The following is a 24,603-nucleotide window of genomic DNA, read 5'->3' on the forward strand; positions in this document are numbered from 1 at the left end:
GCTGGGCCCGATCCCAGGGCCCTGGGATCATGACCTGAGCCAAAGGCAGATGCTTCACCAACTGAGCCACCCAAGCACCCAGCTGCGTGGTTTTCTTCCAGAAATAGTTACCTCTTAGGTGCAGGGAGGAGGCAGATGGAAGGGCTCACCCAGGCTTGGCGTCTTGGACGGGAAAGTGCCACCAAGGGAGAGGACGCAGAGCAGTGGGTGTTCGGAAGAGAGCAACAATAGAAACAGACTCGGTGACAGCTTGGTCAGGCTATGAGCCAACTGGTGGACAGATGCACCGTTTGATGAGGCCGGGGAATTAGGACTGGCAGGTATTTCAGGAGCTGGACTGGAAATGGTGTTCAGCAAGCTCTGGACTGTGTCGCCTGCAAGTCTGCCTGGTTCCCTCTGGCATCTTCAGCTCCTGCTGTGCTTACTCAGTGTGTGTGGTCAACAACTGTGGAACTGAAAGTGGCCTGGAGGAGAATTGAGGTCTTCGTCTGATTATGACGCTCATGTCCCACCTCCCCTCTGCCGCGGTCTTGGACCTCTCTGTTGGGGAATGAGGTCCACAAATGAAGCTCAGCAGCTGAAAAGCGTGCCTACTGAAAAGTGCAAATGACCAGAACTGGGGCGGAAACTCAAACCATGCACGGGCAAGACTGTTCAAAACAATTTTATTTGTTCCTCCGTCTTGTTTCTTGTGAGACAGGTGAGCTCACTCGCTCTCTCTCTCTGGGTCGGCTCTTCCTCCTTCACGTCCTCCCAAGTACAGACTTTCTACACCTTTTCCCCTTTTCAGACTCTAAATTGGGGTTGTCCGCTTGACAGCTCAGCCCTCACCTTCGTGGAGCTGACAAACCCGCCTCTCGAAGGTTGCTTGCCTGTCCTCCTTGCGCCACAGACCAGGGGTCTCCGCACAGCCTGCACAGCCCAGAGCAAACTCACGGTTTCCCCGCACAATCTTCTCTTTTCCTGGACCTGCACTTGACGCACTTGACATATACAGTCTACTACTCTACCCGTCTTTTTCTTCCACAGTCCAGGACTCTTAGATGTAAAAACAGTGTTTGGCAAAGGCTAACATTTCTATGGTGCATTTTTTTTTTTTTTTGAGGGGAGAGGCATGGAGATATCGATGAGAAAAAGTTACAAAAATAGAACTTGTACAAAAAGTACGCAAGTTTATTGGGCAAGATTCACAGCACAGGCAATTACCCACTGTCAGCACACATCTGTGGGTTGCTTCCTCAGAGTGCTCTTCGCCTCCTCTGCTAATGGGACTCTGATTTTTCCACTGGGGTATTTACCTTCCCAGCCACTCCAGGCGTGCTGTGCTAAATCCCAGCTCCAGAGCAGAGCCCAGACTGGCTGAACACAGTCCTCTTTTCCTGGCTCCAGTGATGATTCAGAGCTGGGCAGAGGCTCTAATTTGGGCACTGGGAGCAAAACCCAGGACTTAAGCAAGAGCAACTGGAAGAGACCTTTTTTCCTTCCTCTGAAGGGGGAGCAGGTCTGCTGAAGCATGTGACTATGAGAAGGGGCCCCCGTGTGTGTACTGAAGATGAAGTGGACAATGGCGAAGGGGGAGCAGAAAATGCGCCAGAAACCCCATCTTTGGTGACCACAAGTAGCTGACTCAGTCCTTACTTGGACTTTCAGTCTTGAGAGTTCCCGGATTCCTTAGATCCATGTGAGTCCCATTTTCTGGCACTTGCAAATCCAGAGTTTTACCCTATAAATTCAGAATCCCACTGCCCCGAGAGAAACACTGTCGACATTTTGGGTTTAATTTCTCCCACACGTTTTAATGCATCTACGTATATACCATTTCCTTTATTTTCTTACTTTTACAAAACTGAAAATACTCTTCTGAAATATTTTAGTTGATAATATTGTTTACCTCTTTTTATGTTGACCCAAACTATAATAATCATTTTTAATTATTGGATAATATCCCATTCTAGGAATATACCATAATTTAACAGATTTCCATTAAGGAACATTCACATTTTTGTCTGCTTTTCAAATTATGAATGTGCCATTCTTATACATGAGTTCTTTTATTTCTGAAAAGTGAAACCTCTTTATCTCTGTAAGTGAAATTGCTGGATCATAAAACACATTCTTAAGGCTTTGCTGTATTTCACTGGATTGTCCTCCAAAAGGAACTTTCATTCCCGTCAGCATGGGGACAGGTATGTTCGATGGATAGGAGGTGACGAAAGGTAGAATACTTGCTAAAAAGAAACATCCACTTGTTTGCTGCATATTTACTGAGTGTCTCTTGTGCGTACAACACCGTGACAGGCGCTGGGGATATGCTGGTGACCAGCCTCCTAGACCGGTCTCTGTACTCTTCCTTCTCCAAGTATGGCAGCTTTGGAAAAATGTCTAGCTTTGTGGATGAATTAACCAACAGCGCACACGTCATGATGTGAGATAAATGGCATAAGACAGAACACTCGGGAGACAGTGGAGTCCAGTCTTGGCACAGATGGTGACATGGCTGCATGGGACGTTGCTCACCCACACCTTCCTTCCATGTTCACGTGTGGCCAAGAGCCTGGAACGCTCATGCCCCTTGCAGGGCAGCGGGGGCCACAGTTACCCAGGGCTCGGCAAGTCAGCCTTCCCGTGGGCTCTCAATCCTATATAACAATTTTGTAACCTAAATCCCTATATTAAATCCTTCTCTGTGTGAAACATCTAGAGCGGTTTTGCTTTCCTGATTTGACAGAAGAGTCCAACATGTAAATTATCCTTGAAATTCTGTGAGGTGTGAGCTATGCCTTAGACCCACATGGCATCTTTCCATAAATCTAACAGAGCCAAATTTCTCTGGAAGCAGTGGAAGAGACTGCTGGGTTTTTGTTTTGGATTTTGTTTTTTTTCCCAGTTGGAACACCAGATGAACTCAGTGACTGCCCTTGAGAACGCATCTTGTATGCAAAATACGTACCCTTAAACACCTGACTCCCTCAGGAAGATGAGATCCGCACACGGAGGCAGGTACATGCAAATGGAAGCCAGGCTGAGAGACCAGCAGATCCACAGCCCCCTGCGAATGCTTATCTAGAACTCACATTCCCTGGGCACACAGTGACAACTGGGAAAACAGAAAGCAAACTGGCATGCGTGCCTGACTAGAACTGTCAGGGTTCCCATTTTTGGGGAGTGTGCGTGTGGTGAAATCCACACAATGAAATGTTCATGGGACGGGACTCTCCCCTCTGCTGCCACGAGAGGGACTTGGGATACTGCTGTTCTACAGAAACTGCCAGGTGGGCTTATCTTCAACAGTCCAGCAATAGCAAATCAACTCCGGATGCTCCTTTCTTTGCGCACGCAAACACACTAGAGTCTGAAAGGGTGAATCGCTTTGGGAGGCTCCATAATACAAAGTATCGTAGACGTCCCCTTCCTCTGGCCGTGGCCCCTTCTCTACTAAACATCAGTACTGAAAGCAGCGTCTCTGCCCCATGCACAGAAATACAACCAAACCTGGAGAGGCGGGCAAGACACAGCACTGTCCCCTACCTCTTCTCCCCGTCTTCTCCCTCACTGTCGTCGTCACGATAGAAGATGTCACTGAACCGGAAGGCCTGCCTGGGTGTCGCGGGACTCTGGATTTCGGTGCCCGTTTTCTCCACCTTCTTCTCTAACTTTTCCTTAAGCAGAGGCAGGGTGGTCTCGTAAAGGTAGTCTATAATCTCTAAAGAAAAGAAATGTAATTTTGACATTATTTGTACAAAGCCTCCTTCCCAAGGTCAAAGGGCAGAGGGCACGGATGTGGGTGGCCCACTGCTGCTATTACTGTGTGCAGTGGTCCTGTTCTAACTGGTTTACTTGTATTCACCAGTCCCCTCAGAATCCTAGGAGGAGGGCACTACTGTCAGCCCATTCTTCAAATGAGGAAACCGAGGCCAAGAGGCGTTATAAATCATGGCCAAGGTCGTGGAATTTGTAGGGGCGAACGCAGTCGGGATTCAAACCCAGGCAGTGCTATCTGCTAAGTGTCAGAAGTAGTCATCACACACTCCAGGGCAAAGCATCACCCAAACTCGTGGTTCCCGAATGCTGGTGCTGGGCAGACCGCTTGAGGCTCTCCTTGAGCCTGTTAGAGAAAATCTAGCCTCTGGACGCAGCCTGGAGGTTAGGATTCGGTACGTATGGGACGAGGTCCAGCTATGTATGTGTTCAACAAGTTCCCCAGAGGACTCTGATGATCTGAGTTTGGGAATACCGAAACCACCCACAAATGGCTGCAGAGAAGGAACTGGGCATCTTAGGTTTGTTCTGGAACCGTGTGTGCACACGTGTGCATGTCAGTGTGTGGCGTGTGCGCACATGATGGTGATCCAGGAGCACTCAGTTATTTACCGAGTGCTGGCCACGCACCGAGCACCCTGCTGACCACGGTTCATCTGTCTATTATCTCACTGAGAACTTCGAAAGTCCCGTCAGGTGGGGATGAACAGGTGATGATCTCTCCCATTCTACAACCAAAGAAACCGAGACTCCCAGAGTTAAGTCATGCGTCCGAGGTCACACTCCCAGCACGGGGCACCACCTGCTGTGTTCTCAACTATTTAAATATTAGAAATGCTGACCTGGAAAAGTCTTCTTCTGCCAAAAGGGAACACAGGTAGCTTTCAGCTTATAAAATTTAGTTTGAACATAGGACGGAGGAACATCACTTTAGAAAGGAAAAGATAAAAAAAAGTTAGCATCAGTTTAAAAACTGGTTATTTCACTACTGTGTACGAAGTACGCCGACTCGGGAATCTACAGGTTCAGTAACTTTCTTAATCCTGAACAGGAAACCATGGTGTCCACAAATGTGGGACAAAAATAAGACACACATGAAAAAGCTGTCGTTCATTTGGGTAAAAAGCACACACAAAAGAAAGAAGGTGAAAAGCACAAGACAGATCCTGTTTAAATTACACTACTAACATAAGCTGATGCTTACCTTGTACTTGGCCCTGCCCTAAGGGCTTCCTTTCTAGCCACAAACAATCCACACAGCTGCTCTATGAGGAGCTACTACTCTTGTGCCTCATTCTGGAGATGGGGAAACTGAGGCACAGAGAAATGGCCCAAGATCTTACAGCTAATAAGGGGTAGGGCTGGGACTTCAACTGGGTGGTCTGACCCCAAAACCCACACTCTTCACCACTTCACTTAAGATAAATGCGTATTTGTCACAATCCAAAGGCAGATGTCCCCTGATTTTTTATTTTGCAAAGCTAAAAAAAGCACATGTTTATGATGTTTTGGTGAGTCAAATGTATTTTCAATTTACAGTAAGTAGGACAGACACAACCAAATCTTATTGTTTTTTTAAAGTGAAAATCTCTAACTTTACTTCCTGGCCACTTTTTCTTAGACGATAAAAGCAGGACTTATTTCAATAATTAGTTAACCTAGTAGTTAATTAGTGTGAATACGTTTACTCTTACTGGGTTCTTCCTCACAGCAACCACTAGCTAGGTGCTCTCTGTGTGTCCCTACTGAGCTATGTGTCCTCCACGGCCGATCTCCTTAGTCCTCGTTATAGTCCTATTAAACCATTTTGTGGATGAAGAAACTGAGGCTCAGACACAAGTTAGGGAACAACGTGCCCAAGGACAGCTAAATAATGAGTACCAGGAGTCAACACCAGGTGAGTCTGACCGTAAAGGCCAAGTTCTAAGGCCCCCATGCCTTCCAACTCTTCCTGCAGGGCCGTGAGTTCTGTGGGGCATGCTGCAGACCCAAGCTAGGGTTTGGAGAAGTCACAATAATGGATCTGGACATTTTTTCTTTTCTTTTTTTTTTTTTTTAAAGACTTTATTATTTATTTATTTATTTGACACAGAGAGAGAGATAGCAAGAGCAGGAACACGAGCAGGGGGAATGGGAGAGGGAGTGGCAGGCTCCCCGCCAAGCAGGGAGCCCGATGCAGGGCTCGATCCCAGGACCCTGGGATCACGACCTGAGCTGAAGACAGACACTTAATGACTGAGCTACCCAGGCGCCCCTGATTCTGGACATTTTCAAACCAAGTAGGCATGACATCTCATTAGGCGGACATGCTTTCTTGACATCCTGCCCAAATAATTCACAAGGGAGACTTTAAGACTCCGAAGAGACTGAACTTTTAAATATTATTTTTCACTGTTTTAATTATTAAAACTTGACAGTGTGCTATTTCAAACAGTATTTGACTAGATGCCATAATCTCCGTTTTATGAGATTTATTAATCTTAAGTGAAACAATGTGTTCTTAAATATATAATTTTACTTAAAACCATTAAAAGCCCATTTTAATTTAAGAACTTGTGATCTGAAGCAACATCACAAAATATATAAAAATTTACTGGAAAAGTCCAATTTTTCAAAAAGTGCTTTGCTATTACAAAGGGAGGGCTTTGCAGCCATGGGTGCTTCTCAAGATGGGAGTTGGTGGGTCCAGAGCAAGGTCCCCTCTTTCAAAGCACCTGCCACCCTCATCTCTCAGGGACCCATGATTCTGAGCAGTGGGTGCCCCACCTCTCACTCAGGTCACCTGGAAAAGGGAAGGGTTTGGAACCATGAGCATGTCTGGGTCATGACAAACTTCCCATTCTCCAAGTTAACAAAAACCAAACTGATTGTTCTTTGTTCCTTGTCCATGATCCCAAGGTGCAAATAACCACCAGAACCAGTTTAAACCCTTCCTCATGGATCAAGGATGGCGTCACACTTTTGAAAGTCAGCCAGGGGGCAGCCGCCCTGCCCCACTGTCCACCCTTCCAAAACTAAAGGCCAAACAACCCCCGACTCCTGAGAGCCCCCCAATCCCCGCACCCCACACCCCTCAATGATCTGCTCTGCTCACAGGGACCGTGCTTGGCGAGCAATAAATTCAGATACTGAGAGTGGTGGCCTCTGTCTTCGGTAGCAGGAAGGGATTCAAAATGCAAGGATGCCGTACAGCAAAGACTCACAGCAAAGGCAAAAGGAGGTAGCTCACAAACATAGGAAAGTTCAACTTCACCCCCCAGATGAGACATGCAAATGAAGCCGCACCGAAAGTACCGGTGGAAGCCTGAAGAGGAACAGGATCTTTACATGGTCTCAAAATATCCCCCAAGGCCCCTTCTTATCCCCAAGAGAGCTGGTACTTTATACTGGGGGGGGGGAACGCGGCAGATGCCACCGGAGCCAAGGGATCAAAATCAGAATCACGGGCCTCACGATGTGGCATCACCTGTGCCATCATCCTGCCTAAAGTACAAGACCCCACCACGAGGGGGCACCGGACAAACTCCAACGGAGGGTCACTCTCCAAACAAACGGCCTGCGCTCGCCCACGTTTTCAACGCCATCAAAGACAAAGGCAGAAGAGCTTTACTGATCGGAAGCCAGTGAGGAGACAGGACAGACAGACGGGAGCTGGAGTGGAGCTGGACTGGATGGTAAATCGGGGGGAAATGCTATAAAGGACATTACTGGGATGAGACGCCTGGGTGGCTCAGTTGATTGAGCGTCTGCCTTCGGCTCGGGTCATGATCCCAGGGTCCTGGGATCGAGTCCAGCGTCGGGCTCCCTGCTCAGCAGGGAGCCTGCTTCTCCTTCTCCCGCCCCCCCAGTTGTGCTCTCTCTGACAAATAAATAAAATCTCAAAAAAAAAAAAAAAAAAAAAGGACTTTAGTGGGGCAATTTGAATGTGAGCTGTGTTTTATTTAGTTTTTAAAGATTTTATTTATTTATTTGACAGAGAGACATAGCGAGAGAGGGAACATAAGCAGGGGGAGTGGGAAAGGGAGAAGCAGGCTTCCCGCCGAGCAGGGAGCCCGACGCGGGGCTCGATCCCAGGACCCTGGGATCATGACCCGAGCCAAAGGCAGACACTTAAGACTGAGCCACCCGGGTGCCCTGAATGTGAGCTGTGTTTTAAGAGTACAGTGCTGTACCAGCGTCTGATGTCCCGAATCTGGTCACTGCACTGTGATTATGCAGGATGATGTTCTTGTCTAGGGCACGCTGCCCGCCACTAACCCTCAAGTGGTTAAGGGAAACTACTTTATTCCCTTGGAATCAGGAGCAGGAGAGGGAGGGCGGATGGTGAGCAAACGTGGCAAACTTAAGAATTTATGATTTGGGGCAAAGGGTATATGGGGTCTCTAGTAGTCGTTCAACCTGTTAGCTCCTCGAAGCTCTCAGGAGACTTTGCACACACTTCACTCACCCTTCCTACGCGTCTTCGGTGAGGGGTGGGGTGGAGGGAGGGTCCCATTGGCCCCCAGCACCCAGAGCGGAGGCTCCAAATACACGGGCGCACGGGGCAGTCTACACGCGAATCCGCTCAGATCTCACAGACGGTCACTCCTGAGGCCATCTCTTACCTTTTCGTCAGCCTCACACTGAATACACAGCCTTACCCTATGGCGCTAGCAAGGTCTTCCCAGTCTATCTCGTTAGTGTCCTCCACGTTTACCTCATACAATCTACAAGAAAAAATAAACACGAAGTTTTCAAGCACAAATCAGCACAACGGACACCTTCTCAGATTCACCCATGTGAAAAGCTTGGGGGCACCAGAACGTTCAGCCCCGTCCCAGTTCCCTCAGGCCCAGCGAAGTTGGCATGCCAGACCAAGGTTAGCCCAAGGTCATTAGCCACGTCACCACGGATTCTGCTGCTCAACATCGACTTTTTGACCAGAGAGAGAAACAGTTCCAACAGCATCGCTTTCTATTTCTCTACCTTTCGATGAGGTTGATTTTGGCCTGCAGAGCATTAACTCCGCGGTACACATCCCGACCATTCGTCATCCTCTTGGTTAGGATTTCCGTCCTGCGTTCAAAGAAACAAAGAATGTACTTTAAGACTTTCAGGGGTAAAGTCTGCACTGCCATTTCCTGCCCTTTTCTCACCTACATCACACCCCTACTGCGAACTAATTTCTAACTTGTGTGACTCATCACTGCTAACATTTACCACCAGGGAGTATGCCAATTTTTTTTTTTTAAGTGGGAAATGATAAATAAAACGACAGAAAGGTGGCACCTGGGTGGCTCAGTCATTAGGCGTCTGCCTTCGGCTCAGGTCATGATCCCAGGGTCCTGGGATCGAGCCCCGCATTGGGCTGCCTGCTCTGCGGGAAGCCTGCTTCTCCCTCTCCCACTCCCCCTGCTTGTGTTCCCTCTTTCACTGTGTCTCTCTATGTCAAATAAATAAACAAAACCTTTAAACAAACAAAAAAAAAAGTTGATGGTTACTGAAACTGGATGAGGGATACAAGTTCTAAATTTGTGTGTACGATGAAATTTCTGTAGTAGAAGTTATAAAAAGGAGAAGAGAATAAGCCCTTTAACAGGTGTTAAATGAAGCCGTAAACTCTCTTTTTGATTGTTTAGAAAACAGAGGGACATTGCTGTTGGGACACTGAGGGATCAGCTGTTGGAACACGAAGGGAGACTTAGTACAGTCATGACTCCTCTGAGGCCCACAGCTAATGGCTGAAGGGAAGGGTGACTGGAGCTCCTAACGAGAGCAGTGACCCAGCTAAAAATATTTTTTAAGTACTCATCTCAAATAGCAAAGTTTGTCACGATCTGATGGACAGATCGCTAGCTGTTACATTCTGGATAAGGGGGATCCATGATACACAGGTGAGGACGCTGTTTGTACCAGCAGCCAACTGTGTTCGTTCAAAATGCATCCTCTGGGGGCGCCTCTGGGGTGCAGTCAGTTAAGCACCCAACTCTTGGTTTCGGCTCAAGTCGTGATCTCAGGGTTGTGAGATCAAGCTCAGGATAGAGTCTGCTTTGGACTCTCTCTCACTCTCCCTCTGACCCCCCACCATGTTCTCTAATAAATCTTTAGGAAAAAAGTAAACTGCATCATCTGTGGTCATTTCAATTTACATGAAAGAAATCTACATTCAGGTTTTCAGTTTCCTGCTTTTCTCTTCAAGTTAAAAAGCAGTCTCTCTTACACGTTATCCGAATTATACCGATCCTGAAGCACGGCTGCTCTGCAGCATTTCCCTCTTTAAATACTGACCAGTGTTTAACAAACACTCCTTCTTTCAGTGTAAACTATAGCGGAAGAAAGGGCTCTGGTTCCTCCATGTTATATGCTTCATCCCCCAAAACATTACCTGTTCTGTGGAGTTTATGTCCCTGACTATAGTCTTCTATGAAAATAAACAGATAATTCTACAGCAGAATTGTAAGATAACAATAAATGGTATAATTTAAGAGTCTGCTTTTAATATAAAATATACCTAACCTGGATCTCACTCTTATTTGACACTGACGATGACCACACTCCTTTGCACATGACGTGTGGATCGTGAGCTGTGGGACCACCGCTCCAAGGGGTCCTGTAGCAGCTGAACACCCAGCTCAGAGACCCTCCAGGGCTCGGAAAAGCCACGTCAGGCAAAGAATGCGCAGCAAGATCAGGACTGAAAATGCTTCTGTGTGACTATGGTGTCTCAAGAAGTTCTATGGTGAGGGGCACCTGGGTGGCTCAGTCGTTAAGCGTCTGCCTTTGGCTCAGGTCATGATCCCAGGGTCCTGGGATCGAGCCCCACATCGGGCTCCCTGCTCCGCGGGAAGCCTGCTTCTCCCTCTCCCACTCCCCCTGCTTGTGTTCCCTCTCTGTGTCTCTCTCAAATAAATAAAATCTTAAAAAAAAAGAGAAGTTCTACAATGAATACAGCTGCCTGGCGTTAGTGAGGACAGAGGAGCCCCCGGACAAGACAGGCTCATGGGAAGGGCAAGCTCCTGCACATCACCGTGCTTGTGATCTCTCTCCCAGAGGGGAGTTTTGTGTTTTTTTATGTTGCAAAGAGAGAACCGTTTTGTTTTACTAAAGCCTTAGCAAGGGACAGAGTAAAGACACCAGAAGTCAATATTCAGTATTAAAAAGGTTCCAGTTCCTTTGGAGGAAACCACACGATGAATCAGGGTTAGTTAGGTGCTATCTTACATCGGATGTTGATACCAAAGTGGTTAGAACAGCTGGCCCGAGGTGATCATTTTTGACACGGAAGGCTTTGTACACGGTACTTATATAGGTCTCCTTCCGTTATAACCCCACTCATCTACCCACTCCAGTGATGTGTGTGGTACGGGGAGGGGGGAGGGAAATATCTCGTTGAAATTTATGTAAGAAATCTTAAAACTTACCACTTACTTTTACACTGCATCCAATTTCTGGTTTCTACTTTGGCTTCTACTTCTACCCAAGATATACCCTTGTAGAGTTTTTCCCTAACAATAGACAGGCAGCCTTCAGGGTTTTCTTGGAGTTTAGAATCCACCTCTTTTAACTCGTGGGGAGACATTTTCTTTAGAATCACTTCTTCGACAGCCTTGATTAGTTTCTGGGTTTCCGTCTTACTCCAAGCACCATGATTTCTTGCTGTAGACACAAAAGGATGATCTTATAGTTGCTAATCTATTTGTTTTCAAGCACAATATCAAAAACAAAATGACAATGATGGATACATGTCATTACATACTTGTCCAAACCCACAGCACATACACCACCAAAGGTGAGCCCTAATGTGAACTATGGACCCTGGAAGATGATGGACGTGCCAGTGTAGGGTCATGGACTGTAACAAAGGTCCCCACTCTGGGGGGGGCGGGTGCTGACAATGGCAGAGGCTGTATGTCAGGGCAGGGTGCATATGGGAAATCTCTACTTCCCTTTCAATTTTATTGTTGACCTCAAGCCACTCTAAAAAATAGTCTTAAGGGACATCTGGGTGGCTCAGTCAGTTAAGCGTCCAACTCATGATTTTGGCTCAGGTCACGATCTCAGGGTCATGAGATCCAGTCCTGCAATGGGCTCTGCACTGAGTGTGGAGTCTGCTTGAGATTCTCTCTCTCCCTCTCCCTCTGCCCCTCCCCACCCGTTTGCCCACGCACTCTCGCTCTCAAAATAAATAAATAAAGCCTTAAAAAAAAAAAAGAAAAGAAAAGATAAACCAGGCACTTTTCAGAAGACAGAGGGCAACATCTTGATTACACAGACATACAACCATCAAACACAGCTACACGCAAATTAAAATGGAACCACTTCTTTTTTTTTTTAAAGATTTTATTTATTTATTTGACAGAGAGAGACACAGCGAGAGAGGGAACACAAGCAGGGGGAGTGGGAGAGGGAGAAGCAGGCTCCCCGCAGAGCAGGGAGCCCGATGCGGGACTCGATCCCAGGACCCTGGGATTGTGACCTGAGCTGAAGGCAGTCGCTTAACCAACTGAGCCACCCAGGCTCCCTGGAACCACTTCTTTTTAAGAACCAATGCCCGGGCGCACGGGTAGCTCAGTTGGTTAAGCGTCTGCTCTTGGATTTGGCTCAGGTCCTGATCTCATGGCTTGTGAGATCAAGCCCTGCATTGGGTTCTATGCTCAGCAGGAGTCTACTTGGATATTCTCTCCCCCTGCCCCACCCCCCTTGTGCTCCCCCATACTCTCTCTCAAATAAATAATCTCAAAAAAAAAAAAAAAAGAACCAATGCCAGAGAAGTCCTTCCTTAAAGCAACGTATGTTTTTTTAACTTCAAAAAGAATGTTGTTCTTCTTGTTTCTGACAGTAATGTCTCTTGTGTGAAACTGGGAGGTTCTCAAACACTTAATGGGGACAAAATAACTGAACGACTTCATGTGCATCCGTAACTCTCCCCAGGAACTCCCCGTGTGGCACTGAGCTGCAATGGGAACTCTGGCCTCGATGACAAAGACACCTGAACCACAAGCTGGCCTCTGACGGGGGCATCAAACCATCTGTGGGTCATCCTCCTTGTCTAGATGGTCACAGTCAGGCTAAGTAAGAGGCCTCAAACCGGGAGCCTACACATGTCTTTGGTTTGGCCCATAGCGTGATTGTGTTACTTTTCCTCAACAATTTAGATGAATATTTAAAAATTGAGAGTTCCAAAGGAAAAAAAACAGTATCTAGATTAACACTCCCCCCCTCCCCTGCCAAAAGCAGACTTCTGCTTTACTTCCTGGAAACTGGAAGATCCGGCCACACTGAGTCCCCACATGGCACCAGCGGCTGGACGTGGGGGCACAGAAGGCAGGGCTCCCGGGCACGCCAGGTCCATGGACGCCCGGCCGCTCTGCCCCACGCGCTGCTCTGCCATGTGACCTAGCACAGCATCCCCGTGCTGACAGTGATGTCGCCTGTGAGCTTCTTGAAGCAACTGGGGATTTTATAATGCAAAGAATATACTCAGGAAAATTTTCTTTTTTAGAAAAGAGAAAAAGACACAGGAGGTTTTGGAAAAGTCCCTGCCTAACGGGCCGACTGAACTGCACCCCGGCCCCCTGCAGCCTCTGCTGTCCTCTGGTGGGGGAACCTCCTCCGCCCAGGCTCTGCTCCCTGCCAGCTTCCTAGGGTATGTATGGGTCAGGCTGGCGGTGAGAGCTGCGCTGAAAGTGAAGGACCTCAGGTGTGGCCGAAATCGGTCTTGTGAATAAAGGCCCCGTGGTTTCACAAACATGCGGGAGGAAATGCAATGAATCAGTACAGAGAATGGCTCAAAACGTGACAGCTCTCTCAGAAGACAGGCTGGCAAAGAGGCCTGCACCGGGGGGTGGGGGGGCTCATCCGTTCACCCGGGGTGGGGCGGGGGGAAGGACCAGAGAACAACACTTACGACTGCTGATCTGGGAGAACTTCAGGGCAACAGAAAGGCTGCTTCGAGCCACCATCTCGCCAATCTTTTTCCAGTCGTTCCCATGCAGGGCATGGTAGATCTTTAACTTCTCCATGTCTCCTTTGCTATACCTGAAAGGGAAAATGTGTTACAATTCCCAATTAAGTACAAGATTAAAAACCCTATCATCATTGCAGTTTGCCGTAGTCCTGGGAAAAGCTGCCAGGGCAGGCTGGTCCCGTCACTTCCTGTCCCAGCATCTCGACTGTGGTCACCCTATAAATCAGTCACTGCAGTCCCAGGCCAGGGGCCTGGCTCAGTTACACAGGGGCTAGAGCAAATAACTGGGTCACATTATTCCCATCCAAACCCTAAAGGCTTTGCGCTGCACGCACAAAACACCAACTCCTCCATGTGGCCTACAGTTCAGCCCCACTGGCCTTCTTGTAGGCCTTTTTCCCCTCAGAGCCTCCGTGCTGCAGTGGAAATGGCCTTCCTCCACCCACCTGGACGGCTCCTGCAAACCCTGCAGGTGGCCCTTCGTCAGCGAGGATGTCCCGATACCTGAGGGTCCAGTCCCCTGCTGCTCTCCCCCAGAGCAAGCTCTGCCCCTTTCACAGCACCCCCCCACAGACGGGCAGTTGGACATCGAGGGGTCCCCGTTTACCCATCTCTGCCTCTAGACCAGCGCCGTCCAACAGAAATGTAATATGAGCCATACACATCATCTAAACCTTGTAGTGGTCACGTGAAAATGAATTTTATTTCATTTGAATGAACTTAATAAAATATTTGACTTAACCCACTATATTAAAAACGCAACCATTTCAACACGCAGTCAGATCTGAAAGTGTTAATGAGGTAATTTACGTTCTTTCCGTCTAACTCCAGCATATGGCGCCTCTCAACTTGGACTAAATGTATTTCAAGTGCTCCCTGGCCCCGTGAGGCTGGTGACCACCGTGATGGACAGCACGGCTCTGGAGGGGACATCCTACAAGGGCTCAGACCCTGTTGGTTTTTCTACACCATGGTATCTGCAATGCTTGACAGACAACAGACATTCAATAAATACGTGACAAATGACTTGACACAAATGCACAATTATTTAAGGAATGTACGGCGCTTTTTCATTCCACATAAAAACAAATATTATACTAAAGAAAAGAACCAAACAACACTAAGTGGATTTGGAGATTAAACACAAGTGTTTAAGTGAAGGGAAAGCAATCCTTAGGGCATTCTAGAATTCCTTAATACAGGGGGCGGGGAATGGTGGTTTATGTTACTACTAACTCAACACAAGAGAAGCTCTAGCAAAATACTACCCATCCCTGATGACAGTGATCCAGAATTACTTCCAACAGTAAGAGCCTAGCACTCTCAGAAGGTCATCTACAAATGCAGAGCATGGTGAGGAGAGACCTGTAATCTTTCACTGCTGAGACTCATGCTTTCTAGCAGTTTCCTTCTCAAGGCAATCAGGGTCTTTCTGAGATTATTTATTTTTAATATTTTATTTATTTGTCGAGAGAGAGAGAATGCATGAGCACAAGCAGGGGAAGTGGCAGGCAGAGGGAGAGGTAGAAGCAGGCTCCCTGCTGAGCAAGGAGCCCGATGTGGGGCTCGATCCCGGGACCTCGGGATCCCGGCCTGAGCTGAAGGCAGACGCTTAACTGACTGCGCCACCCAGGCGTCCCTCTTTCTGAGATTTAAAACAACTTAAGGGTACCCCTGAAGCGACAGAAAGGAGGACATCAGAGAGAAAGTGAGTGCATAACAATGACGAAACAGGTGTATTGACCTCTGACGTCCCCCAGAGCCTCAAAATTCTTTGATTTTTGGCTTTCTGTGATTTTTTTCAGTTAAGAATTCCTTAAGTTAGAAAAAATATATTCTAAGGGCAAATGGTTACCACAACACATTGGAATGACAGACTTGGCTTATTCTAAAACTTTCATTCCCACACTTATGTCACAGGTAGAAAAATGTCACCTCAGCTGCCACCATTCATTTGCCAAAAGCTATCTTTCAAGTCCCACTTAACATGTCATCTTTAGCGCATTTCCTTAAAGCTCTGTCCACAGATGCCCAACCCTGGGGCTTGGGAAAAAGGGGAAGGCGGGTATTAGTTTGTGGGCAACCTTTTCCTCTGCTGAAGGTTTATTTCTCTTGTTCAAAAGTTAAGAAACCAAAGTCAGGGGCGCCTGGGTGGCTCAGTCGTTAAGCAACTGCCTTTGGCTCAGGTCACGATCCTGGGGTCCTGGGATCGAGCCCTGCGTCGGGCTCCCTGCTCTGCGGGAAGCCTGCTTCTCCCTCTCCCACTCCCCCTGCTTGTGTTCCCTCTCTCGCTGTGTCTCTGTCAAATAAATAAATAAAATCTTAAAACAACAACAACAACAAAAAATCCACCAAGGTCATATCAGTGTTTGCAGGTCAGAGAATACGTATGTGTTGGTTTATAATCATGCAGCTAACTGGAAGGCAACTGGCCCTGTCAGATTTACTAAATCTGCCTCCCAGAGTGAGATCGGATAGCTGGTCGGCTGGGCCCTCAGAGGGAGGGGTTGACACCTTCCTGCCTATCCCTCTGGCCTGGAGCAGAGTGCTTACCCACAGCTGACCCCTGATCTATGCCGGTTTTATCTGGAATGTTGGGAACAAAATACAGTTGGGTATTTTGCTTGGGGAAAGAGAGAGAATGACCATCACCACAGGACACTCTGCACTGTCACTAATGACCCGCTCCTATGTGATCTCCTATTAGTGCTTACCCCACCTTCAAATATTCACTGAAAACCCAAAGAATTAGGCTGAGTGCTGAAGGGAACATCGCACTGAAAAGGAATGTTTGAGGGGCGCCCGGTGGCTCAGTCGGTTAAGCGTCTGCCTTCGGTCCAGGTCGTGATCCCCGGGTCCTGGGATCGAGCCCCGTGGCAGGCCCCCTGCTCAGCTGGGAGTCTGCTTCTACCTTCCCTCCCCGCTTGTGCTCTCTCGCTATCTGTCTCTCTCTCTCAAATAAATAAAATCTTTTTTTTTTTTCTAAAGATTTTATTTATCTGAGACAGAGAGAATGAGAGAGACAGAGAGCACATGAGAGGGGGGAGGGTCAGAGGGAGAAGCAGGCTCCCCACCGAGCAGAGCCCGATGCGGGACTCGATCCAGGGACTCCAGGATCATGACCTGAGCAGAAGGCAGTCACTTAACCAACTGAGCCACCCAGGCGCCCTCAAATAAATAAAATCTTAAAAAACAAAACAAAAGGAACGTCTGGGTACACAGGGAGCTCACAAATTAGCAGAGAGCAAAGAAAACTTCATGAGTAACATAAGAGAGGCATGGCACGCTGAGGGCTAAGGAAAGTATAAAGAAAGGCCAAGGATTTAGAAAGGGGAAGATCACAAACGTTTACTCAAGAGGCAGAAACCGAAATGAGCTTTGAAGACATACCACTGACAACAAATACACAGTCTACTTTTCACACACGAAAAAATCTTCAGTTTTTTACCTCTCATCTGTTGAGGACATTCTAATTTATACTATCAGCAAAAACATTCTGTCTCAAGCTGCTAAGGCTTTTTCTTTTTTTTTTAAATTTTTCATTGTTATGTTAATCACCACGCTAAGACTTTTTCTTACCTGCCTTTATAATTGTTGACATCAAACATCTTCTTTGCTCGATAGTAGACGAGTTTCCAGGGCCGGGCAATGCCCTTTCCTAAAGTCAGAAGAAAGGCAGTCAGAGGGGCCCACAGGGCAGGGCTTGAAATGGAGTCACAGCTGGAAAGGGAACCCAGCATGGCTCCTGTTAACACCACTACCCTAGATCCTGGGTCAGGCTGGGATTTCATACATCCCACACAAAATCACCAGTTTCCTTGGAGAGCTCTAAAATCTACACGCTTAGTAAGTCAAGGCTCCAGCTTCTGGTCTACTAAATTCGAGGGAAAAGCCCTTACAAAGCAAAGTAATGCTAACAAAATTTGAATGAAGAGGAAAGCGTGCTAAGGTGGGGGACACATGCCAACAGTTCTCCATAAGATTAACAGAAGAGCTTTCTCAATGAGCAAGCTTGGCTTGCTTCCTCACTCAGGATGAAACAGCCCCTCGACAGGGACCCCCCTAGTCTGTTTCCCCTTGCGTACTCGAGAACACCTAAGAGGGCACCTGGGTGGCTCAGTTGGTTAAGCGACTGCCTTCGGCTCAGGTCATGATCCTGGAGTCCCGGGATCGAGTCCCGCATCGGGCTCCCTGCTCAGCAGGGAGTCTGCTTCTCCCTCTGACCCTCCCCCCCTCATGCTTTCTCTCTCTAATAAGTAAATAAAATCTTTAAAAAAAAAAAAAAAAAAGAAGTCAGAGAACACCTAAGAAATCATCCTCTTTACATTCACGGATTTTTTTCAGTCTGATCCTGTGTTGCTTCATGACTTTCTCACTTTCCAAGTACAGCTGCAGGAGGAGGGTTCCAGAGACAAAGCACAGATAAGGCTATACTTGGAAAACTTAGAGAAGACCCTGGTACACGTAAGAATGTGCTTTGGGGCACCTGGGTGGTGCAGTTGGTCAAGCGTCCGACTCTTGATTTCAGCTCAGGTCATGATCTCAGGGTCATGAGATCGAGCCTGGTGTCGGGCTCTGTGCTCAGCACAGTCTGCTTGAGGTTCTCTCTCCCTCTGGCCCTCCCCCTGTGCCCTCTCTAATAAATCAATAAAATCTTAAAAAATATGCTTTGTGCAGCATATGCAAAACAACACATAACAAAGAATAAATAAAGAGAAAGCAAAACGATACCTATTACCAAGTATAAAAGCTAGAAGTTGATCAGGTCACTTTTTATAAAATCTGTAAAAGCACTATACTTGGGAGACACAAACACATTCCAAATCCCCAAAAGTACAGCCGGCAACAGGAATACTCATAGCCATGGCAGCGGGTAACATGCACCGCACGCACTCAATGCGCCAGGCGCTGTGCTAAATACTTACCGTGGGTTCTCCCTTTACGGTTGGTAGGCTGTGGATGGTCAAAAAGTAAACAGTTTTAAACTTACCAATGTGCAATCTAAATGCATATTTTCTTTTTAAGTCGGTGATCACAGATTTCTCCTCTGGGTATCTGTCTGCGTACAGCAGTTTGTCTGCATTCTCAATTCCTGTCAGGGATAGAAATTCTTGCACGTTTTTCTCTAACTGCTTGTTTTCCTTTACAGAAAACTTGCCAAATCTAATAGCGACACCTAGGATTTGGGTGGGGAGAAAAAATATGTATTGTCAATAAGGAACAAAAGCAAACCTACCATCTGGTCTTCAACAGTTATAAGACAGTGGCTTGCCAGCTTCCCCCTGCTGGGAACAGCCCCAGCGGTGTACTTGTACTTGCTGTTAGCTCCCCTGCTGTGCACGCCCCACCCCCCAACTTCACTTCCCTTAGAATTCAGCTCAAGCCACTCTTCTCCCAAAGTCTTCCCTGGTCATCCCCTTCCAAAGTGACCTTCCCCATTTATCACTCAACTTTTGAAAGTAGTTGTTTTTTATATTAAAAAGGAATATATGTTCATTAAAAATTCAAGCAGTATGGAAATAAACATTTAAAAGAAGCCTCCCCTTTGCTCTCTTCTGCCTCGCTCCCCCCCCCGCAAGGCAGTGCTGTGAACTGGCAAGAACTCGAACATTCACATATATTTTCTATGCATATGTATGGGGGGTGGGGGAGCAATGGCATCATGCTTTACATTCTAGTCCTCTTTGTAGCTCAAAGCAACCAAGTTTTATTATGTACTGACGATCTTATATACTATGTTTTTCTATTCTTAGACTTAAAGAGTACCTTTTATAAAATACAGTCATAAACATTTCCACAGAAAATACACAAATAGAATGGGACCATTCTATAGATACTGCTCTATTTTGAATTACATTTTTCTTCCTTAATTTGGCTATTTTTTAAAACTAATCTCTTGGGGTGCCTGGGTGGCTCAGTCAGTTAAGCGGCTGCCTTCTGCTCAGGTCATGATCCCAGGGTCCTGGGATTGAGCCCCGCATCGGGCTCCCTGCTCGGCAGGAAGCCTGCTTCTCCCTCTCCCACTCCCCCTGCTTGTGTTCCTGCTCTCACTATCTCTCTCTCTCTGTCAAATAAATAAATGAAATCTTTAAAAAAATAAAAAATAAAAAAAAAATAAAACTAATCTCTTCACCATGATTAACTCCGTAAGGCCCCACATTTTACTTTTCGCAGGGACCAGAGGTACTGGACCTCACACAGCCACTCAGTAAATATCGCTCATTTGTAGCACACAGCCTTAAATGTGTAGTTTACTCTTCAATTCCATAAGCTTTCTGGGAGGTTCTTATAACACAGTGAAATCAAGAAGGAGACCGTGTTGGGTCTCCTGTGAAACCATGGCCATTACAACCAGCCTAGCCTCCACTTAATATCTCGGGGAAAGAAGCTACAGCTCATCAAAGTTGACAATACTGGCTGTTTTCATTTTATTTTATTCCTGCATCCTCCCCAAAGGCTCAGCCACTTAGCCTCCTCCTCTCCTTCCAGGCCTCCCCTACCAGAAGCTAGGTGGAGAAGAGCAAAACCAGGGCTCTTCATTTTGCTAATTTTATGGCTCGGACAACAATTCTGGAAGGAGGAGAAGCTGAAGGCACCCAGAGGATGCTTCCTGTGAATCTAGAAATCTGCATTGTTCACAGAAAAAAGGCAGGGGCTCGTTAGGCGGACAGGAAAGTTCGACAAATATTAAAGTGCCACCAGCTCACCCTGTGCTTTAAATTCCTTAAACCGCCCCAAGTCATCCCGGTACATCCGCTTGATTGTGGTGGCAGCCCTTTCCTTGATGTCCGGAATGAACTCTTGGAGCTGCCTCACAGCCGAGTCTAAATCCACATCTGAGTCACCCGAATCTCTGGAGTCTTCCGATAAATATCTTGTTTCAGAATCTTTGGCCAATTCCAAATGTCTTTCCTCTTCATTTGTAGGTTCTAACCTGCAGGAAAAATTGAGTTAACTCACATTAACCTGTCACTTGCCCTGGTGGCTTTCCAATTCTTTTCTTAAAATGATCCTTCACTCAGACTAGGCCGGTGTTAAAGCTAGGAGGGACGTTGGAGCTGATTCAGTCTGTGATGTGTGGACTGAGGTAATTTGACCAACGTATGCATACACCTCAGAGGCCGCCTACAAGGGACCCGTGTGGCCCAAAGCCCAATTTCCAGCATGTGTTATTTCTTGTGTCACTACTTCTTAAGTTTTCTGGTTTTAGATACTGACTTCCTAACGGGCTAAACCCTGTTCTGCCCCATGGACCCTCAAGACACTCCCCAACCCCCTTCCAAGGATTTCAGTTTTGTGATAATGGTTACTAATTAATTAAATCAATGTAACAATGACCACATTTTCCCCCCTTTGCTTAGTTTTCTATGCATCTGTCACTAATTCATCCCCAAATGTCTGCCAGATGTCCAAATCCCCTCTTACTGTGGTCAATCATAACAGCTAACCACTCAGGCAGGAAACTTAAAAAAAAATTATACCCATTAGTTCGAGGAAAGGGTCAGCAGCTTTCAGAGGGCCCACAGCCCAGTACAAGTTCAAAACCACCCCCTCGACATGCCTGCCTCCTATCAGTATTACCCCTGATGAGAGGAGGTGAGTGGGCCCCTCTTATCGATACCACCTGAAGTGGCATCGTCTCCCACTGAACTTCTTGGTGAAACTATTTTAGGCCAGGACAACCTAACAAATGCAAAAATGTAAAAAAAAAAATTGCCATTGAGTAAAAATGGGGAGAAAAATCTGTCCCAAGTCCTAGGAACTGAGATAAAGTGGTTTAAAAAACTGCTCTATTAAAAAAAAAAAAGCTGTGGGGCGCATGGGTGGCTCAGTTGGTTAAGTGACTGCCTTCAGCTCAGGTCATGATCCCAGGGTCCTGGGATCGAGTCCCGCATCGGGCTCCCTGCTCTGCGGGGAGCCTGCTTCTCCCTCTCCCACTCCCCCTGCTTGTGTTCCCTCTCTCGCTGTGTCTCTCTCTGTCAAATAAATAAATAAAAATCTTTAAAAAAAAAAAAAAAGCTGTGTTTATTATATCAGCAGTTGACTTACACAATAATTATATAAACAATGACTTCTAAATTTCTTCTACTGGGGAGAACCTTAATTCAAGGTTTTTCCTGCTCTGTAAAAATTCTAAGTATTTAGAATTTTTCTTTCTTTCTAAGTATATGCATATAGACGAACAAAGGTAACTTGGGGGGTCTTAAAATGCCCTTTTAAACTTATTCATAGAATTTCAGGGCTGGAATAGTTTTTAGTAAAAATCTGATCTAACTGCCTTACTTTATATATGAAGAAAGGAACCTTCCTGCCAAGTCACTCGGTTACACGTATGCATCGTTCTGTACATTTAACGGTCTGTCTCTCTGATTTCTGTCATTTACTACAGGCATGCTGGATAAAGAGGTCACAGGCAGAATTCACACAGAGGACATACACACCAGAAAACATGCCACTGCCACATTACCTCTGCACCTCTTCCGAAGAGGCCTGGGTTTTCTCCTGCTGTGGCCTGGGTTTCGCTCTTTCTTCAATCAGGGCACCATTACCTTCCAGTGAATCAGAGTGTGTATCCTCAAAGCTCCCTGCGGGCACTGAAAAATCACCCCCAGGAGCTACAGGACTTTCAACAGAAGACCTTCGCTTCCTTTTCTTAGACTTTTTCTTTACACGGCCAGCTTCCTTACTGCCTTCTGCAGTCCCAACCTCACCGACCCCCTGCCATCCTTCGGAGTACACGTTCTCTAGACTCTCAGGCCCAGGCAATGCCTCAAGTTCCTGGTCATGTGCAATTTTTCTCTTTTTTTTCTTAGACTTTTTCTTATTGGCCGATACTGGTAGTTGTGTGATTCCACCTCCTGGGTCCACAGAAAGCAGGGTTTCCTCCTTGTGTGGTTCTGGCTTGGGCAGAGCGAGGCTTGCACGCAGGCCCTCCTGCTCAGCATCCCAGGAGGCCACTTTCCTCCGATGTTTTCTACTTTTTGTCTCCCTAACTTTATGATGCAGCTCTTCTGACTCGTTTTTATGTGACTTAGGAACTGAATGCAGTTCGCCTGCTTCAGGCTCTTTTGTTGGCTTCTGTTCCTGGCTCACGTCAACATACACGACATCGACATCCCTCCTAAAATTCTTTGGTGTGTTCTCGATATTTTCTTTATCCACCAAGACATACGCCACACCTGTTTCCCCATCCACCCCCGAAGCCCTATGTTTTTTCTTTTTATTCTTTTTGGGTACGGATGTGGCCTTTTTCGTCTCACCACCAATTTCTGATTTTTTCAAAGGGGAAGGAAGAAGATGCTGGCAATCCTTTCTTTTTTTCTTACTCTTGGTTACGTGAGACTGCTCGCTTGCCAGGGGGGAGTCTCTGACACTTTCATGGGGATGCCTCAGATGTCCTTCCTTATACACAGAGTACTTTTTCTTTTTCTTGTCAAAAACTGGAGTGTGAATCTCCAGTCTGCTCGATTCTCCTTCCATTCTATTCCTGTGGGGAAACTTGACAACAATGGTTTATTTTGGCAAAGCATTTTAAACATCACCCTCAGGAAAGAAAAAAAAAAAAATCACAGAAAAATGAGATTGCATAACAAATGACAAGGCTGGAGTCATGATTACAAATTTAATATTACTCTAAATGCACAGGAGGCTCACTGTAATTTACTGTCTGGTCACGCGGCCCTTATGATACGGTAAAAAATAGTTAACGGAGACCAGTGCCCAGCACGATCAGGCCCTGTTGCCCTCCAGCCTCGTCTCTTGCCTCTCCCGTCCAACTTTGGGCTCTAGCCACACAACGCCTTTTCTGGGTTCCTCAAACATGCCCCAACCCTTTCCTTGGCTCAAGGTCTGATAGCATACAATTTCCTCTTTCTAGAAGGCTCTCTGCTGCCTCCCCACCCTGGAGACCTCCGCCAAAGGCGGCCTCTGCGAGGCGAACGCACCACCACCCACCGCTGGACTCCACGCGCGCATCAAAAAGCCCCAACAACCGAAAAGCCGAAAAGCGCTTTCAACCTACCGCCCAACGCGCCGCCACCTTTCTTCCAATCCGGAAATGCCGCCGTGGTGGAAGCGGAAATAGCCGTGCGTCGCTTCCGGCCCCGCCTCGGCGTCACGCTGCCAAGGCAACACGCCCGCCGCCGCGATTTGACGCAGGCGTGGTAGCCCATGGGTTTCATTCCGGGGGTCCTCCGGGAGTGGGGTGAAGGTGGGGTAGAGCGAGGTCCCCAAACAGAGAGAGCACAGAAGTCCCCGCCTGGCCTCCTGGCTCGCGCGTGCGCTCCACTTAGTCACGTTTTTGCGGAGCTCTGTTCTAGTCCAGGAGTGAGCCAGCCGGTGAGGTCCCGGACGTGAGGAAGACATAACACATCAGTCAAGATCATGTCAGGTTATCCTGCAAGGAAAGGAAAAAAGGAAAACAGTATTGTGTTGGAGAGTGAGGGTAGACAGCGAGTGCCACTGTAGATCGAAGGGCAGGCTCTTCGAGGAGTAACATTTGAGCTGAGTTGTAAACGAAGACGGCGAGCAGAAATCTAGATGGAAGATTGTTCCAGGCTGGAAGCAAGGCCGAGAACATGCACTTGGTCGCTGGAGGAACTGGAAGCCGGCCAGGGCCGCTGGAGCGGAGTGAATACAGGGGAGGGTAGTAGACGTTGAAGGCAGAGGTGGGCAGAGACTGCTGGGTTAAGCTTACGTGAAGCTAGAAGGAGCCTTGTGTTCCAATCCTCCCGTTGCAACTGTGCCCTGAAGAAACTTGGCTTATGATTTAAAGTAAAGCTTTTAAGTCGAGGCCAGTATATAAACCACTCAGACTTTTAGACTCCTTGAATTGTGAACATAACCATATTGGCAACTAGGTTTTTTTTTTTTCCCCCACTAAATCCTGTAACAAGCCC

General features: G+C 47.1%; 1 protein-coding gene across 4 annotated transcripts; it reads right to left on the minus strand.

Annotated features, from left to right (window-relative positions):
• Positions 1 to 1,083: 1,083 nt before the first annotated feature.
• Positions 1,084 to 23,830, minus strand: TTF1 (transcription termination factor 1). 4 transcript variants are annotated; one of them, XM_081803825.1, is made up of 11 exons: positions 23,727 to 23,830; positions 22,173 to 23,203; positions 20,413 to 20,639; positions 18,696 to 18,881; positions 17,285 to 17,363; positions 13,646 to 13,776; positions 11,160 to 11,394; positions 8,725 to 8,814; positions 8,400 to 8,465; positions 4,602 to 4,687; positions 1,084 to 3,703 (listed from the first exon to the last, which is right to left on the minus strand). In XM_081803825.1, exons 2-11 carry the CDS (start codon positions 23,183 to 23,185, stop codon positions 3,525 to 3,527), a joined length of 2,292 nt encoding a protein of 763 aa, XP_081659951.1. In that variant the 5' UTR covers positions 23,186 to 23,203; positions 23,727 to 23,830; the 3' UTR covers positions 1,084 to 3,524. The 4 variants fall into 4 exon arrangements, 3 of the variants coding, with proteins under 3 accessions (XP_081659951.1, XP_081659953.1, XP_081659952.1); XM_081803827.1 differs by having other exon boundaries at positions 22,173 to 23,192; positions 23,727 to 23,769; XM_081803826.1 differs by having other exon boundaries at positions 22,173 to 23,248; positions 23,727 to 23,745.
• Positions 23,831 to 24,603: the final 773 nt, after the last annotated feature.

This window comes from Leptonychotes weddellii, chromosome 14 (assembly GCF_054177405.1).
Source record: "Leptonychotes weddellii isolate Sample4059 chromosome 14, ASM5417740v2, whole genome shotgun sequence".
Classification (NCBI taxonomy): Eukaryota; Metazoa; Chordata; class Mammalia; order Carnivora; family Phocidae; genus Leptonychotes; species Leptonychotes weddellii.

Bases quoted from the DNA above. Each gene is read 5' to 3' on its own strand.
- TTF1 (XM_081803825.1), bottom strand. From the start codon at position 23,185: ATGGAAGGAGAATCGAGCAGACTGGAGATTCACACTCCAGTTTTTGAC. The intron at 13,777-17,284 runs GTAAGAAAAAGT...TTTCCCTTTCAG, and splicing joins GTCAACAATTATAAAGGCAG to GTATAGCAAAGGAGACATGG. The intron at 8,815-11,159 runs GTAAGTTTTAAG...CTTTGAACGCAG, and splicing joins ATGCAGTGTAAAAGTAAGTG to GACGGAAATCCTAACCAAGA.